General features: G+C 37.6%; 1 protein-coding gene across 2 annotated transcripts in view; it reads right to left on the reverse strand.

Moving 5' to 3' along the window:
* The window catches only part of GADL1 (glutamate decarboxylase like 1), a 188,321-nt gene that overhangs the window by 115,183 nt on the left and 59,198 nt on the right, over positions 1-13,940 (reverse strand). For both annotated transcript variants that reach the window (XM_053598935.1, XM_053598934.1), the window contains exons 9-11: positions 8,897-9,013; positions 2,391-2,455; positions 1,998-2,079 (exon numbers count right to left, since the gene is read on the reverse strand). In XM_053598935.1, the coding sequence (XP_053454910.1) occupies positions 1,998-2,079; positions 2,391-2,455; positions 8,897-9,013 (264 nt within the window). The remainder of the gene's footprint in view (positions 1-1,997; positions 2,080-2,390; positions 2,456-8,896; positions 9,014-13,940) is intronic.

Here is a 13,940-nt window from a genome sequence, read left to right on the forward strand (position 1 = left end):
CATCATGCTTAGGTGCACCAAGTAAAGTATTACACACGTACATTTTGTTCATTGTCTTCTCTGTAGATTATAAACTCTTCAACCATGGGGAGTATGTCTGTCCTGCTCTCTGCTATAAGCCTAGACTCAGCACAGTGCCTGGCCTACATAGATCAGTTAGTGTTGATTGAAAGAATGAACAAACCACTATGAAAGAGAACAATAGATGCAGAAAATAGGTACAAAAGAGATAGGAAACTGCCAATGCAAAATCTCTCAAACTGATTGACATATCTCATTCCTCATGGTTCAGCTTCCTGTTCCATCTAAATTGAAAACAGTCTTTTCATCCAAAATATTAGACATTTTTTTGAAAGGGCACACTTGTTTGCACAGTGAATGCAATCCTCCTAACTTCTTAATTCCTGCCATGAGAACAGACATGGGTATTACTGCTGTCATTGAGATCCAGGAATAAATTCTTTTAAAAACATAAAATTTTAACCCCTGTTAAGGAGTTATCTGATCCAGAAAATTTTAAATTGCCTCAAGTACATAAATGTAAGTCAATTCTCGGCTAAGTCACTCCAACATTTTTCAACAAGAAAAAGTAAATAAAAGCTAAGAAGTTATTTAGCAGAGTAGTCACAACATTTTTGGTCTAACTTTTACACTTTTGAGAGCTTCACCCAATGGATAAGTTTGTAATTCAGGTTGGCTGATTAGAAAAACAAAATGCAAAATGCCTGGCAGATAGAGGATGCTGGATGCATTTTTGTTCCAATATTTAGACCCAAACTCTCTTTAATTTGACTCCTATCTCTGTCATGGCCAAAATATGGACCTTATGGGCCAATAAATTATGTTCTTAGGTTCACAAATGATATAGTAACTGTAAACACTTTTCAGCTGTAAGTACAGGCACACCACAATTTTAAAATTTAAATTAAAAAGTCAAATGGCATTGAATACATTCAACTCTAGCCAACCTAACAAAACACTAAGGAACTGATTCATGTTGCTGAGCGTTTCTGTTTCAACAGATGTGAAATTTGTTTCTACTTTCTGATGGATATTCTGTTTGACCATGGCAACACACACAGAACTACCATATAAATATTACAAATTTTTTATAAAGAAAAGTTGTAAATATGTACACATGTAAAACTATGTTTCAAGTTTTAAATATGGTTTTCCTTTGAAATAAAATTCCTTAAAAACAGAAAATGACTTTAGCATTGGCAAAGGGAGTCCCCTAAGGAAAAAAAAATTGTAAACAGATGGCTGAGAATGATCACCCACATGCTGAACACAGATCTTGAGGAGGCATTTCTAAGAATGAAGTAGCACTTTCCAGCCTGAGCCTCTTCCCACGGGGATCCTTATTTAACCCATGGAAAACACAGAGTTTATACTTCTGGCCAAAGGAACCTTAACAACTTTTTTCCCTCTTGCTTCATAATGATCCAAACTAGTTTCCAATTCTCTCTAATGTTCCAAAAGAAGCTAAGTACCAACCACTTGAGACAAACAATCCCTTCACAAATCAGAGTTCAATGATGGGCCCTGAACTAATATCGTCCCATATAAATGGCTGTTAAACTCTAGCTAAGCATATTAGCATTCAATTTAATATATGACACACATCTGTTCTACTTTCTCAAAGAGCAGAAGTTTCAAGATAACTTAAATCCCAGACTTAATCAAGGAGAAAAAATTCTTGGCAACGTTTAAAACTGAGTTTTAACATGTAATCCAAATGAGAGCGAGAGAGAGCATTTTGCTGTAACTAACGAGATTATGTAATACCTAAATCAATTCCACAACATTACCTGAGCAGAGACACTAAATCTTTTATCTGGGTTTATTCATCTTTCATTTGGAGACCGTCAACATTTCCCAAAGACCTGCATGAACACCTGGCCCAAGTCCCCAAAGGATAAGCAAAACAGGAACCCTCTGCAAACACGATGATTTAACCCTCTCCATGCCCAAAAACCATTCAGAAGAAAACTCACAGATTTGTCTTTCACCAGAAGAGCACAGCACTGGATTCCAGCCATTAGCATCTTGTGTGGGTTCCAGGCCACAGAGTTGGCCCTAAAGGAACAGAATAGGGAGATAAACTCAGTTAGTTTCTACAAAAAGAATGCTTCCATTAGCAGCGTCCACATTCATTACTTACAAGTCACCATTCTACACATTTACTTGTCTGAGTGGTTTTGGTGAATTTGGAGGGATTTTGTTGTTGTTGTGACTGTGTTTGTTTGTGTGTGTGTGGTTGTTTGTTTGGTTAAGCAAAACAATGACTTTGCTTTTGCCTATTTTCCAAATGTCACTTGGGTGAGCAAAATCCCAAGAGATTCCTTTGCCTAAATAAAAGTCAGCTGTAAACTGGGAACTACATTTACCTGTGGATGCCATGCAGAAGCTTGCGGTGCTTCCTTGACATTAGAGCTGAGCCACCCCAAGAGGCCTGTTGAGATAGTTATATAACCAAAACAGTGTTATTCCAATGCTATTTGTCTTCCAGCAGGTTGTCATAGAAAACCCTCAGTGACAATCTTAATCTGTGTTATTTCTATGTCATGTTATCTGATTTTTACTCTAGGAAATTTTGATCAGTGATTCAACTCAGGCAACTGGAATTTCATCACAATAGATGGAGCCTTCCCCCACCATGATCCTTAGAATTTAAATTTATACGTAATAAAGAAATTGGAATATTAACCAGTTGAACTGTGTATGGATGAAAATAGGTTAACAACAGTCCATGTCCTATTAAAGCTTAGAACCTAAAACAGACATCTTCACCATGTCGACATTTTGCCACCCACACTGTGTGAAGAGACATGGACTAAGGGCTGGCATTCTATATAATGAATTAGGCATATTACTGTCAAGTTGGGTAGAAGGCCAACTAGGATGGGCTAGCTAGAAAAATCTCCTGTGAATGAAAAATTAGATCCTTTTTGCCAAATACTTTTCAGAAATATTTGCAAATCAAACATAGAAGAGAGGGAGAGAAGACGCTTGGGATAGAAGGAAGCTATTCACTGGAGAGAAACATTTTAGGAGTACAGGAGAGGGAAGTTGAGATGAAAGGAAATCTCATATTCAGCAAGTTTGGAGGGAAAAGAACAGAAATCAGTGTAAGAAATACAAAAGTCAGTTTGTTCCTTGAAAAAAATTGAGCAAATTTCTAAGTTTTAATTTGTGGGACTATGAAGGAGATCTGCCCTGAGAGACTCTGAGGGGACTAGCTTGAGCTATATTAAAAGTTCTCTATGTCTGTGTTAACCTCACAACATCAGTGAAAATGGAGTCATTTTCACTTCTATTTTTAATAGATAACCTAAGGTTGTTAGGCAAATTTCCCAGGGTCTCATAAATAATAAAAATTAGACTTGAGACCCAAAGCCCATTCTTTTCTCCTAATATCATGACTTAAGGAAGGTATCAATTTGGCCAAATTAGAAAATGCAGCACAGAAAATTCAAGGTGATGGAAATGTTTCATGCAGTAGGTGAGTTCAGGAGGTGCCTAAGATACAGACAAAGGCTATCCTATTTTAGGTTGTATAATTTTAAAAGATAGGTAGATTCCAATATCATGTAGAAAGAAGTGGGACATTGTATGCTCCAAGGATGTGGAAGACAAAGGAAATGAGACAGCTTCATCATCCTCAGAATATTACAAAAACTGGGCACACTGGTACTAATAAAGAGATAGTACAGCACAAGCCACATTGTAGCCTTACATCTCACTTAAAAATAACTCTTGTCATTAGGAACTGGGACTATGCCAAGGTGAATGAGTCACTGAGGTACACAATTTAAGGAGGAGGTCGCTCTCAAAGTAAACTCTTCCATGGCCCCAAAAGTGAGTGCTTCTTTACATATAAGCCCTCAGAACCCCAGGTGCCTCACCTTAGCCCCAGCCTTGATTCCGTGGACTAGACTAGAGTCTCCCTGGGATCCACAAGGGCTTGAGAGCTCTGATGTCTTTCAAGGGTGGTGTGTGAGCAAATCGCAGAGGTGGGGTATAGGACTGATGACTTGGAGTTGCCAGTCAATTTCCCTTCTTGGCGAACTCTCTCTCCCGCTGGGATTCACAGCACACCACGTGCAAGTAAGGGTAGAAGGCAAAGGCCACTGCCTTCAGCATTGAAGAAAATTTTGGTCTAGACTTAATGCCTGAGAATCACAGATCTGGATTTTGAGATCTTAATCCTCTCAAACATTAAGATGACTTCCATTTTCTTTTTTTTTACTTTCATTACACACACTATGAATACTAAGTTTTCTACCTTCTCAATTCTTTGATCTCCAACCTCATTGATAACTTATCAGCAACAACTAGTTAGTAGGACTCGGCCACACCCATTTACTCTCCTGTCCCTTCCACCTGCCCCAGACCCTGCCTTCTACCCTTCATGTCCCCTCACTCTACCCTCTGCCCCACTTCCTCTCAGAAAAAGTAAATCATATCCTTCCACTCCTAGTGAGCTGAGTTTCAGTTTTAAAATTACACGAACTCTTTCAAGACGTTAGTTCACTGGTTTGCAAAGTGATTTGCCAGGGTTAGAAATAGCTTACCCACAAATTTATTACTCAAACAGAAAAACCATAACACCCCCGATGCCAATGCCTTACTTCAATTTCATTTACTTTCTAAGTTCCTAAATCTAGAACTTTCAAAAATATTAAACCAATTACATAAATGATGAAGAAACTTGATTTTCAATCTCAGTAAGGACTATCATTATTATAAGCTAGGCATCATGGTAAATCATTTGACATATTCCTTCTCTTTAATTAATTATATAATAAATTAATAGGAGAATCAATTCTGAGGGGAGGTAGGGGCAGAAGTGGCAGTGAGATTTGGCAGCCTGTAAATCCCATGATTTTGCTTTATTTGTCTTTCTTTTTATAAACGATTTTATTTGGGTTACATAGTTGTACATCTTCATAGGCTACATGTGATGTTTTGATACAGGCATACAATGTGTAATCAAAACAGAGAAATTGGGGGTATTGATTGCCTCAAGCATTAATCATTTCTTTATATTAAGAATATTCCAATTCTACTCTTTTAGTTATTTTAAAGCTTACTATTTAGATATTTTAAAGTTTACTGTTGATTATACGTACAACTTTGCTGTGCTACCAAATATTTTTCTTTCTATCTAATTATCTAATGAGATTTTTTGCACCCATGAACCATCTCCACTTTATCCCCGGCTCCCTCTGCACTTCTCAGTCTCTAGTAACCATCATCCTATTTTCCATCTCCATGAGATCAGTTGTTTTTAATGTGTAGCTCCCACATATGAAAGATTGCCTTTCTGTACTTAGCTTATTTCACTTAACACAATGTTCTCCAGTTCCATCCATGTTGTTGCAAATGATAAGATTTCATTCTTTTTTATGAAGAGCCAGTGATTTTTAAATACAATGTTACTGCCTGCTCTGGGGCTTGGGATAAAGAGTGGGTGAGAGACCAGGAAGCTTTGCTAAGAAGGTGAGGCTCCTGTGGCTCAGTGAGTAGGAAGCCAGCCCCATATGCCGAGGGTAGCGGGTTCGGACCCAGCCCCGGCCAAACTGCAACAGAAAAATAGCCGGGCGTTGTGGCGGGCGCCTGTAGTCCCAGCTGCTCAGGAGGCTGAGGCAAGAGAATCCTGTAAGCCCAAGAGTTAGAGGTTGCTGTGAGCCGTGTGACGCCACAGCACTCTACCGAGGGCGGTACAGTGAGACTCTGTCTCTACAAAAAAAAAAAAAAAAAAAGAAGGTGAGGCTTTGCAGCAGCCACAGTCTCTGCTTCAAAGAGTAACTGGACTGGACCTGACATCCTGGTCTGAGGCAGAGGCTCAAATGCCATTTGCTCTCACAGAGGAAGAATGACACTGAAGACCAAAGGTTCTAACAAAACTAAAGTCTTTCTTATTCAGTCGTTTAAAAATACATTATAATTAACCAACTTTAAGACATCATCAAATGTAAGATTTAGCATTTTTGTATACCACTAAGAAAGAAAAAGAAATGACATAAAATACCTATTTCACAGATGTTAAAAAATATTTTTTAAATGTGCATCTTAGAATTAATAAAATTTGGCATGTATGGAGGGCAACTTGGTTTTATGAAAAACCTAGAAGAATAAGTAATCATAATTTCATTTTAAAGTGTTTTTAATATTTTAAAAGGTCTTTAAAGAACATTCCTTTAGAATATTTCCAAAAAGTTCATCTACATGTAATTACTGCAGTATTTTTAATGTTTTCTTTTTCTTTTTCTTTTCTTTACTTTTTTTTTTTTTTTTTGAGATAAAAGTCTCAAGCTGTCGCCCTGGGTAGAGTGCTGTGGTGTCACAGCTCACAGCAACCTCAAACTTTTGAGCTTAAGCAATTCTCTTGCCTCAGCCTCCAAAGTCACTGGGATTACAGGTGCCCATTACAACGCCCAGCTATTTTTGTTGTTGTTGTTGCAGTTGTCATTATTGTTTTTTCAGCTGGCCCTGCTGGGTTCAAACCTGCCAGCCTTGGTGTATGTGGCCGGCATCCTACCCACTGAGCTACAGGCGCTGCCCCTTAATGTTTTATTTTTAAAGTAACAAACTACTTGTGGTATAAGAAGTTTCTTTAAGATAAGCTACATGCTCCTTGTAATAAAATTTTATCAATTTGACGCAAAACTACAGATGAGTGAATACTATCTTTAATAGGTCAGATAGACTATTGTCAAGTTTAATCTAATACTGTAGGCATTTTCCAGATGCCTACTATGTATACATAGAATGATTTGGTGTAGCCTAAATATATATATATATATATATATATTTTTTTTTTTTTTTTTTTGGTAGAGACAGAGTCTCACTTTACTGCCTTCGGTAGAGTGCCATGATGTCACACGGCTCACAGCAACCTCTAGCTCTTGGGTTTCCACGATTCTACTGCCTCAGCCTCCTGAGCAGCTGGGACTACAGGCACCCACTACTACGCCCGGCTATTTTTTGGTTGCAGTTCAGCCGGGGCTGGGTGTTTTCTTTGGACTTTACCTTGCAAATGTAAACAATGTAGCCTAACCATATCAATCCAAAATTTAAAAAAAAAAATGGAAGAAGTAATTTTAAAAATTCAGCCTTTAGTTTTTTTAGAAAACTGGCAGGGCACAGTAGCTCATGCTTATAATCCTAGCACTCTGGAAGGTCAAGACAGGAGGGTTGCTTGAGCTTAGATGTTCGAGAACAGCCTGAGCAAGAACCAGAACCCATTTCTACTAAAAATAGAATAATTAGCCTAGGTATCATGGCAAGTACCTGTAGTCTCACCTACTTGGGAGGCTGAGGCAGGAGGATTGGTTGAAAACAATAGTTTGAGGCTGCTGTGAACTAGGCTGACACACACGCAATCTAACCTGGGCAACAGAATGAGATTATCCCAAAAAAATTAAAATAAAAAACACCTAGAGATCTTATTATTTATATTTATAAATCACAATTCTCTCTAAGTCTAAGTTTCATAAATCTCTTAATCATTCCCAATTTAAAAATTACTGCAGTTACTCTGTTTTACATAAACTATTTAGTTTTCTCTGTTTTACATAAACATATAATCCACATCTGATGTTTCTTTTATGAGAGTAGAATATTTAAGTGTATCTGCTGATGTATTTGATTTTTCCTCTTATTTCTACAGCTACAAAAGTACTCACTTCATATTATCTTTTAGGATATAATATATTATTATGCTCCTAAAAATCAATGAGATAGAACTTGAAATGTGAGCAGATGCAAATATTAAAATTCCATTTTAAAAAGTCACAAATAATCTACTTGAAGTATTGCCATTGGCGTACAAATAGAGCCAGTAAGTCTAGTGGGCTTTGTACCACAGTTGATTTTACCAAATATTAGCATACATTTAATGTAAACCTTGAATCATATCAGTGACACTTTGGAAGCACAAAAAAATACAAACTACAAAATTGTGTGTAGGTATATCCCTCAAAAGCTCAGTTGCCTTCTATTCAACAAGTCAAAAAATATTTCTTATGATAAGGAGGATTTGAACCACTTGCCTACCAGAGGAAATTTCCCTAAACAGCATGTTCATCACTTTTCTTGGTTAGATTGGACCTAATTTTCTCCTGCTTTCACAAAAAAAGGAAGGAAGGAAAGAAGGAAGGGAGAAAGGGAGGGAGGGAAGAGAGAAAAGAAAACTACAAAACTCACCAAGCATTCATAACTGGATGAATTCAACTTTTAATCCTGGATAAGCAGAATTTTAAAAATTACCTTTAAGAAAGAAATTTCCTATGAAGAACTCCAGGGAATTATTTAAGTTAGAAAATTCTGAAGAATATGCTATCTCAATCCCTGTTAAATACTTATCTGACAAATCCAGATAAAACTTGCTGCAATTATAGCACACAATTAGTTCATGTAACTTTTTGCATTTTCCAGCTGATTGGAAGCACATCATTTTAGTGACATTAATAGAAGATAGTTTACAAATGATATCCACCATCCCTCTCTTTACAAATGAAAAAACTGAAGTCCAAGGGCTTAGGTCACAATGAAGAAGAAGATTAGAATCCAAAATCAAGGTCTCTTTGCTCCTTAGTCCAAAATGTGTCCTATACACACTGCTTCAATGAGAGTAGATTCAGGGACCAAAGAATTTGGTTCAGAAGAGAGGAGAAAATAACATGGAATCCAGAAAACTAAAAGAAAATTTACATGAGCTCTTGAGATTTTCTTTATACCTTAGAGAAATACTTCCACTAATAGGAAATATACACAGACAAAAGTAGAAGCAGCTTCATATCTAGATTCTGAGAATCTAAAAAGTTTCATATCAAGGCGGCAGAAAGACTACAGCATTAAACAGATGTGTACACACAGATGAACTTACATCCACATGAAGCCAGAGGCCATGCCTCTCACAGATGTCAGCTATTTCATCCAGAGGATCGAAGGCTCCCAACACAGTTGTACCAGAGGTGGCACAGACAAGAAATGGTGCTGCCCCCTGTGAGAAGGATCCACACACAAAGAGAATTGTTACCTTCACCACTAAACTGATCCTGTAATAGGTTGGTAAACATGAAGTGTTATGCATCCTGAGAGTCATTTGGTTTCTTTGGAAATAATCATTCATTCAATGGATATCTTAAAACTTCTTCATTATGTGGCCTCTCATCATTATAAACAGGTTGGAAAACTGAGAAAATCCTATGACAATAGTAGTCTTTTGTCCCAGTTCAGTAATCATCCTCATTATTATTACTGTCATTTGCTTCCTGTAGTATTTTCTGTTGTACAGATGGCCAGATAAAAAGTGAACAACCTAAACCTCAATGGCAAATTGACATTCAGTATGATTCCTGATTTATTACCAAAGGAATATATTGGACCTTCCTAATGCTGGCATTGTAACCTCAAAAAAAAAAAAAAAAAAAACAGGATTAGAAGACAAAGACAAATACCTAGTTCCAGGGGTAATGCAGGCCTGTCTGCTTGTCTCCTTGTAAAGCAAGTGCAGTTACAAAACAGAGAATGCGCTCAGGCACAAATTCAGCATCAGAAGGAGATAAGGCAATCACACTGAGATACATTCTCTAAAACAGATGTTGCAACAGAAGAATTTGTTGGAATCTTCTGGAAAAGAAAACTTGCATCCCTCCTACCATGATTACCTCTCCTCACATAGCTGATGGCCATATCTGGTAAAGTGAACAGGCACCAGTGAAAAGTGGGAGAGGAAGAAGAGAATGTGGGAGCACACAGAGATGGGTGGTAAGTCTAGTCAAGGTAGCCAGACACCTTGGCCCCAGTAAGGGCATCTGTACAGACCAGGTAGAGGAAGAGCACACAAGGTTGTCTCCAAATGATTTATCTCAGTATGGAGGCAGAATTATGTTGTTCAGGTGGAAGTGTCCTGAAGGAAAACTTGCAGGCAAATGAGGGGAGGGGCAACTAGAATTTTAAGATTCTAGAACACCGAGGAGTAAGTGACAAAAGTGTTTATGTCCTAAAAAGGTCATTTTCATCTCCATTTAGCACGTAACCATTTTTTAACCTCAGTTTTATCATAAATTTCATCGTTACTGCAATATACTTTTTATGGCCTTCAATGCCAGGGTGGCTGTGTTTGAACCAAACTTATTCCAATTAATTGACTTTTGATAGCAAGATGTTATTTCTCAACAGAAAATGTACCATAACAAGAACACTTGGTCTCCATCTCCATGTTGGGATGCACAGAAATCAATGTGATGGTGTCTTATTGAAAAACAGTTATGATGCATAGAATCCAGTCAGCCCAAACCTCTGAGAGCCAGGCCAGGAGGGCATAGAGCCTCCAGGAAACCACGAGCTTCGGAAATTCTTCCCTATACTCAATTACCAACAGATTATGGCTTTATTGTGTCAGTGACCTAACAGAAATGAGACCAGATTTACATCAATCATTAAAAGCAATAGAAAAAAGTAATTCACTAAAACTGTTTAAGGTGTCTTGAATGGTTGGGCTTTTCCTTATAAACTGTATGACATCCTGACAGTCATGAGAAAATGCCTATGCAAGCTATTATAGCCTATTAATGAGCTTTCCTCACCTTTAAAGATATCTTGCCATAAATATCAGGCTCAGAAATTAAACTTTTTGAGATCTGAATTTAAACTTTTTTTCTTCCCCTCATCACATGCTGTTGATGAGAAAATTCAGTAGAGACAGTACTGATTGCATGGTGCCGATTAGCTGTGTTCCCTAAGAAAATGTGTCATTTCAGACACTCATACACAAAAACACCTCTGCATACTCAGTTGTCATTCTAGTCTGAACTTGTCAGTAAGTACTTTAGAACTACTAATGCTGTGTGTTTTACACCATTTTTGTAATAGCATCAAGTAAAGGTCACTTTCTAAGCATTTTTTAATAGATGGTCATAGTCCAGGGAGTTAAATCCAAGCAGAAAAAAAGTTAATGCATTAATTCCTTATATCTGAAACACATAAGTAAAAGGCTAATAATGAAACAACTAGATTTGAAGCTACCAAGAAAAATAAACTACCCCATTTCCCCGAAAATAAGACATCCTCTGAAAATAAGACCTACTTACAGGAAAGATAAGACATCCCCTGAAAATAAGACCTAGCGCATCTTTGGGAGCACACCTTAAAATAAGACACTGTCTTATTTTCAGGGAAACAGGGTAGTCATCACATACTATTATCTCACAATGGATGCAAAGTTTGTACTTGGTGAATTCAGGCGCCAGTACTAACTGACTTAAAAGAAAACTGAGGAGACATACCAACTCTAACCCCATTGCCCACTTTTAAATGTGCCCAAAGCAATTTTTCCTCAAGGTCTTAACTTTAGCATTATGTCAGGTTCATGTACTTTCATTGTCAAAACAAACAAAAATTTGAGCAACAAAAATACCAATGACTGCTGTGGAATAAAACCCTCTACGCGAGAAACATGAATTCTTAATGATACTAAAAAAATAAGGGCTTGTTGTTAAGGGACGCAACAAGCTTATGATTTAAAACACTGATAAATAAAGGAGAAAACTAAAACATTCATCCTGTCTTGTCTACGTAAACTATTTCTTTAGGGAAACTACATAAGGATGAGGGATATTTTTCTTTATAATATAATGCCTGTTAATAAATAAAGAAAGAATGAGAGAATGAATTAGACTATTACTTCATGAAATAACGGGGTTAGAGAATAATCATCATGGCAGTGGAATGCATGGGCTAAGAGGCTGACAAAGATTTTTATGATGGATGGACTGGCAATACCAAAGTCAATGCTATTACAAAAAGAGACACAGGATGTCTTCTGATGTCAGGACAAAAAGCCACCCATGAAGCCTTCCTGGTTAAAACAACGTCTGATTTCAATCTCATCGGGTCTCAAAATCTAACTGCCAAATTACAGGGAATATGGACAACAGACGAGTGCTGTGGAGGAGGGGAGCACTCACAGTCTTAAGTTCTTGATTGAATCTACAAAATTAGTAATGTGGCAAACTCCACAGGACAAAGGACCTCAACAAATAAATTGTAGAGAAAAGGAAGCTATAGATCAAAAAGATTTACGTGATATAAACGCAGTGGGAGAAATTTTAATGTAGACTGACTATTTGGTCGTATTAAAAATTCTATTTTCGCCTGGGGTTCAGTGGCTTACGCCTGTAAGCCTGACACTCTGCCAAGCCAAGGCAAGAGGATCCTTTGAGCTCAGGTTTTGGGGCACCTGAAGTCCCAGATACTCAAGAGGCTAAGGCAAGAGGACCACTTGAACCCAGGCATTTCAGGATGCTATGAGGTAGGCTTAAGGCATGGCACTCTAGCCAGGGCAACAGAGTGTCTCCCAAAAATAAATAAATAAAATCCTATATCTCAGATATAATTGTGGTATTATGTTTTTTTCTTAAAGTGAGTACGTATCTTTTACAGATACACTCAACTATTGCTAGATGGAATGGTGTGACGTTTAACATTTGCCACAAACTGATCTAGTGAGAGGAGATGGGACAAGGACAGCGTAGAAAGGCGTATGAACTAATGATGGGTGAGGTTCTGGGATGGATGGACAGAGATGTATGATATTATTTTTGTATGTTTGAAATTTTCCATAACAAAAAGTATAAAATTCATGGTAGGGGAGAGAAAGAAGGAAAGAAGGAATCATACGAACTATACAGTAAAGACAATCCTATTCTCCACCAACAAACATTAATGACATAATGAAAATAAGTTTTGATGGGAACTTGTGTAGAAAAAAGATGAAATTAAAACTAGCAAACAATATCTGTAATTCATAGTAGAAACTCCTCACCATTAAGCAGAATGCTACAGAAGAGTAAGGAAATCTGCTGCCTCAACCATCAGATGGTATCAAATCCACTTGTCATTAGAAGGTTAAGAAAAAAGAGAGAGGACTCTAGACCTCACGTATTTGTAAGACATCTGTAATAATGGCAGGAATTTTAAATACAGAAGTTCAAACCTAGTATGGCTCAGCATAAGGTGGTCTAGCACATCTCCACATATGGTGCTTTTTATGAAAATATGAATAAAAGACTACGACAACAAAAATATAATATGAAAATGTAAAGAAAAATCCTTCTAGGTTTTTGAATTCCTATAGGGATCCATATACTTCCATCCCAGCTCAGAAGCTGGGCTATTCATTTTTTGGCGGTCATGTCTGACTTTGTTGCGACCTACTAGAAAGTTATTGAAGACTTCTCTGAAGCTCCCTTAGCAGTAGGTGTGCCAGTGGGATGGCACGGAAGCAGAAAAGTAGATTTCCCAAATCCAACAGGGTTGTGGTCCAAAAAGCAAAATGTCTGGCACTAAAATAATGACATACCTTTTTAAAAACCAGGCATCAGGGCCAGCCTTAGCTGCAGCACAGCATGCAACTAGGCCCATGCTTTGCTTTCTCTATCATTTCAGTTGTAATATATTCTATTAATAGTACTTCAGGAAGAAAAGAAATTCTGCCACTGAAATACTAGTCCCATTCTCAACATCAGGTAGGTTAGATGTAACCTAGAAAGATAGGTTGATCGAGAAATCAGGAATTATATTGAATGTGACCCAGAGAAGGTTGGTTTGGCCTGTGGATTTCTCAGAGGGAGGATTTATAAGGAGAGTAGACTATGGGACCCTGATGGTGAGGCTGAGTTTATCCTAGAGGCTTATTCTAGCCAAGAATCCTGAATACGGAGATATCAATGTTTTAATAGGCTCTGGTCACCTGGGACTGAGAGCATCTAAGAAACCACAGAACATGCAGAGCCAAGCCCTGGAAATGGAACAATTATTACGTTTCCCTATTTTAACTCCAATGTGTTGTCTTCTCTCTCCCATGCATAGAAATGGTTTTGACTGCTTGCATTCTCTTCCTGTTCTTTCTTTCTCTCTCTCTCACA

Source organism: Nycticebus coucang, chromosome 8 (genome assembly GCF_027406575.1).
Source record: "Nycticebus coucang isolate mNycCou1 chromosome 8, mNycCou1.pri, whole genome shotgun sequence".
NCBI classification, from domain to species: domain Eukaryota; kingdom Metazoa; phylum Chordata; class Mammalia; order Primates; family Lorisidae; genus Nycticebus; species Nycticebus coucang.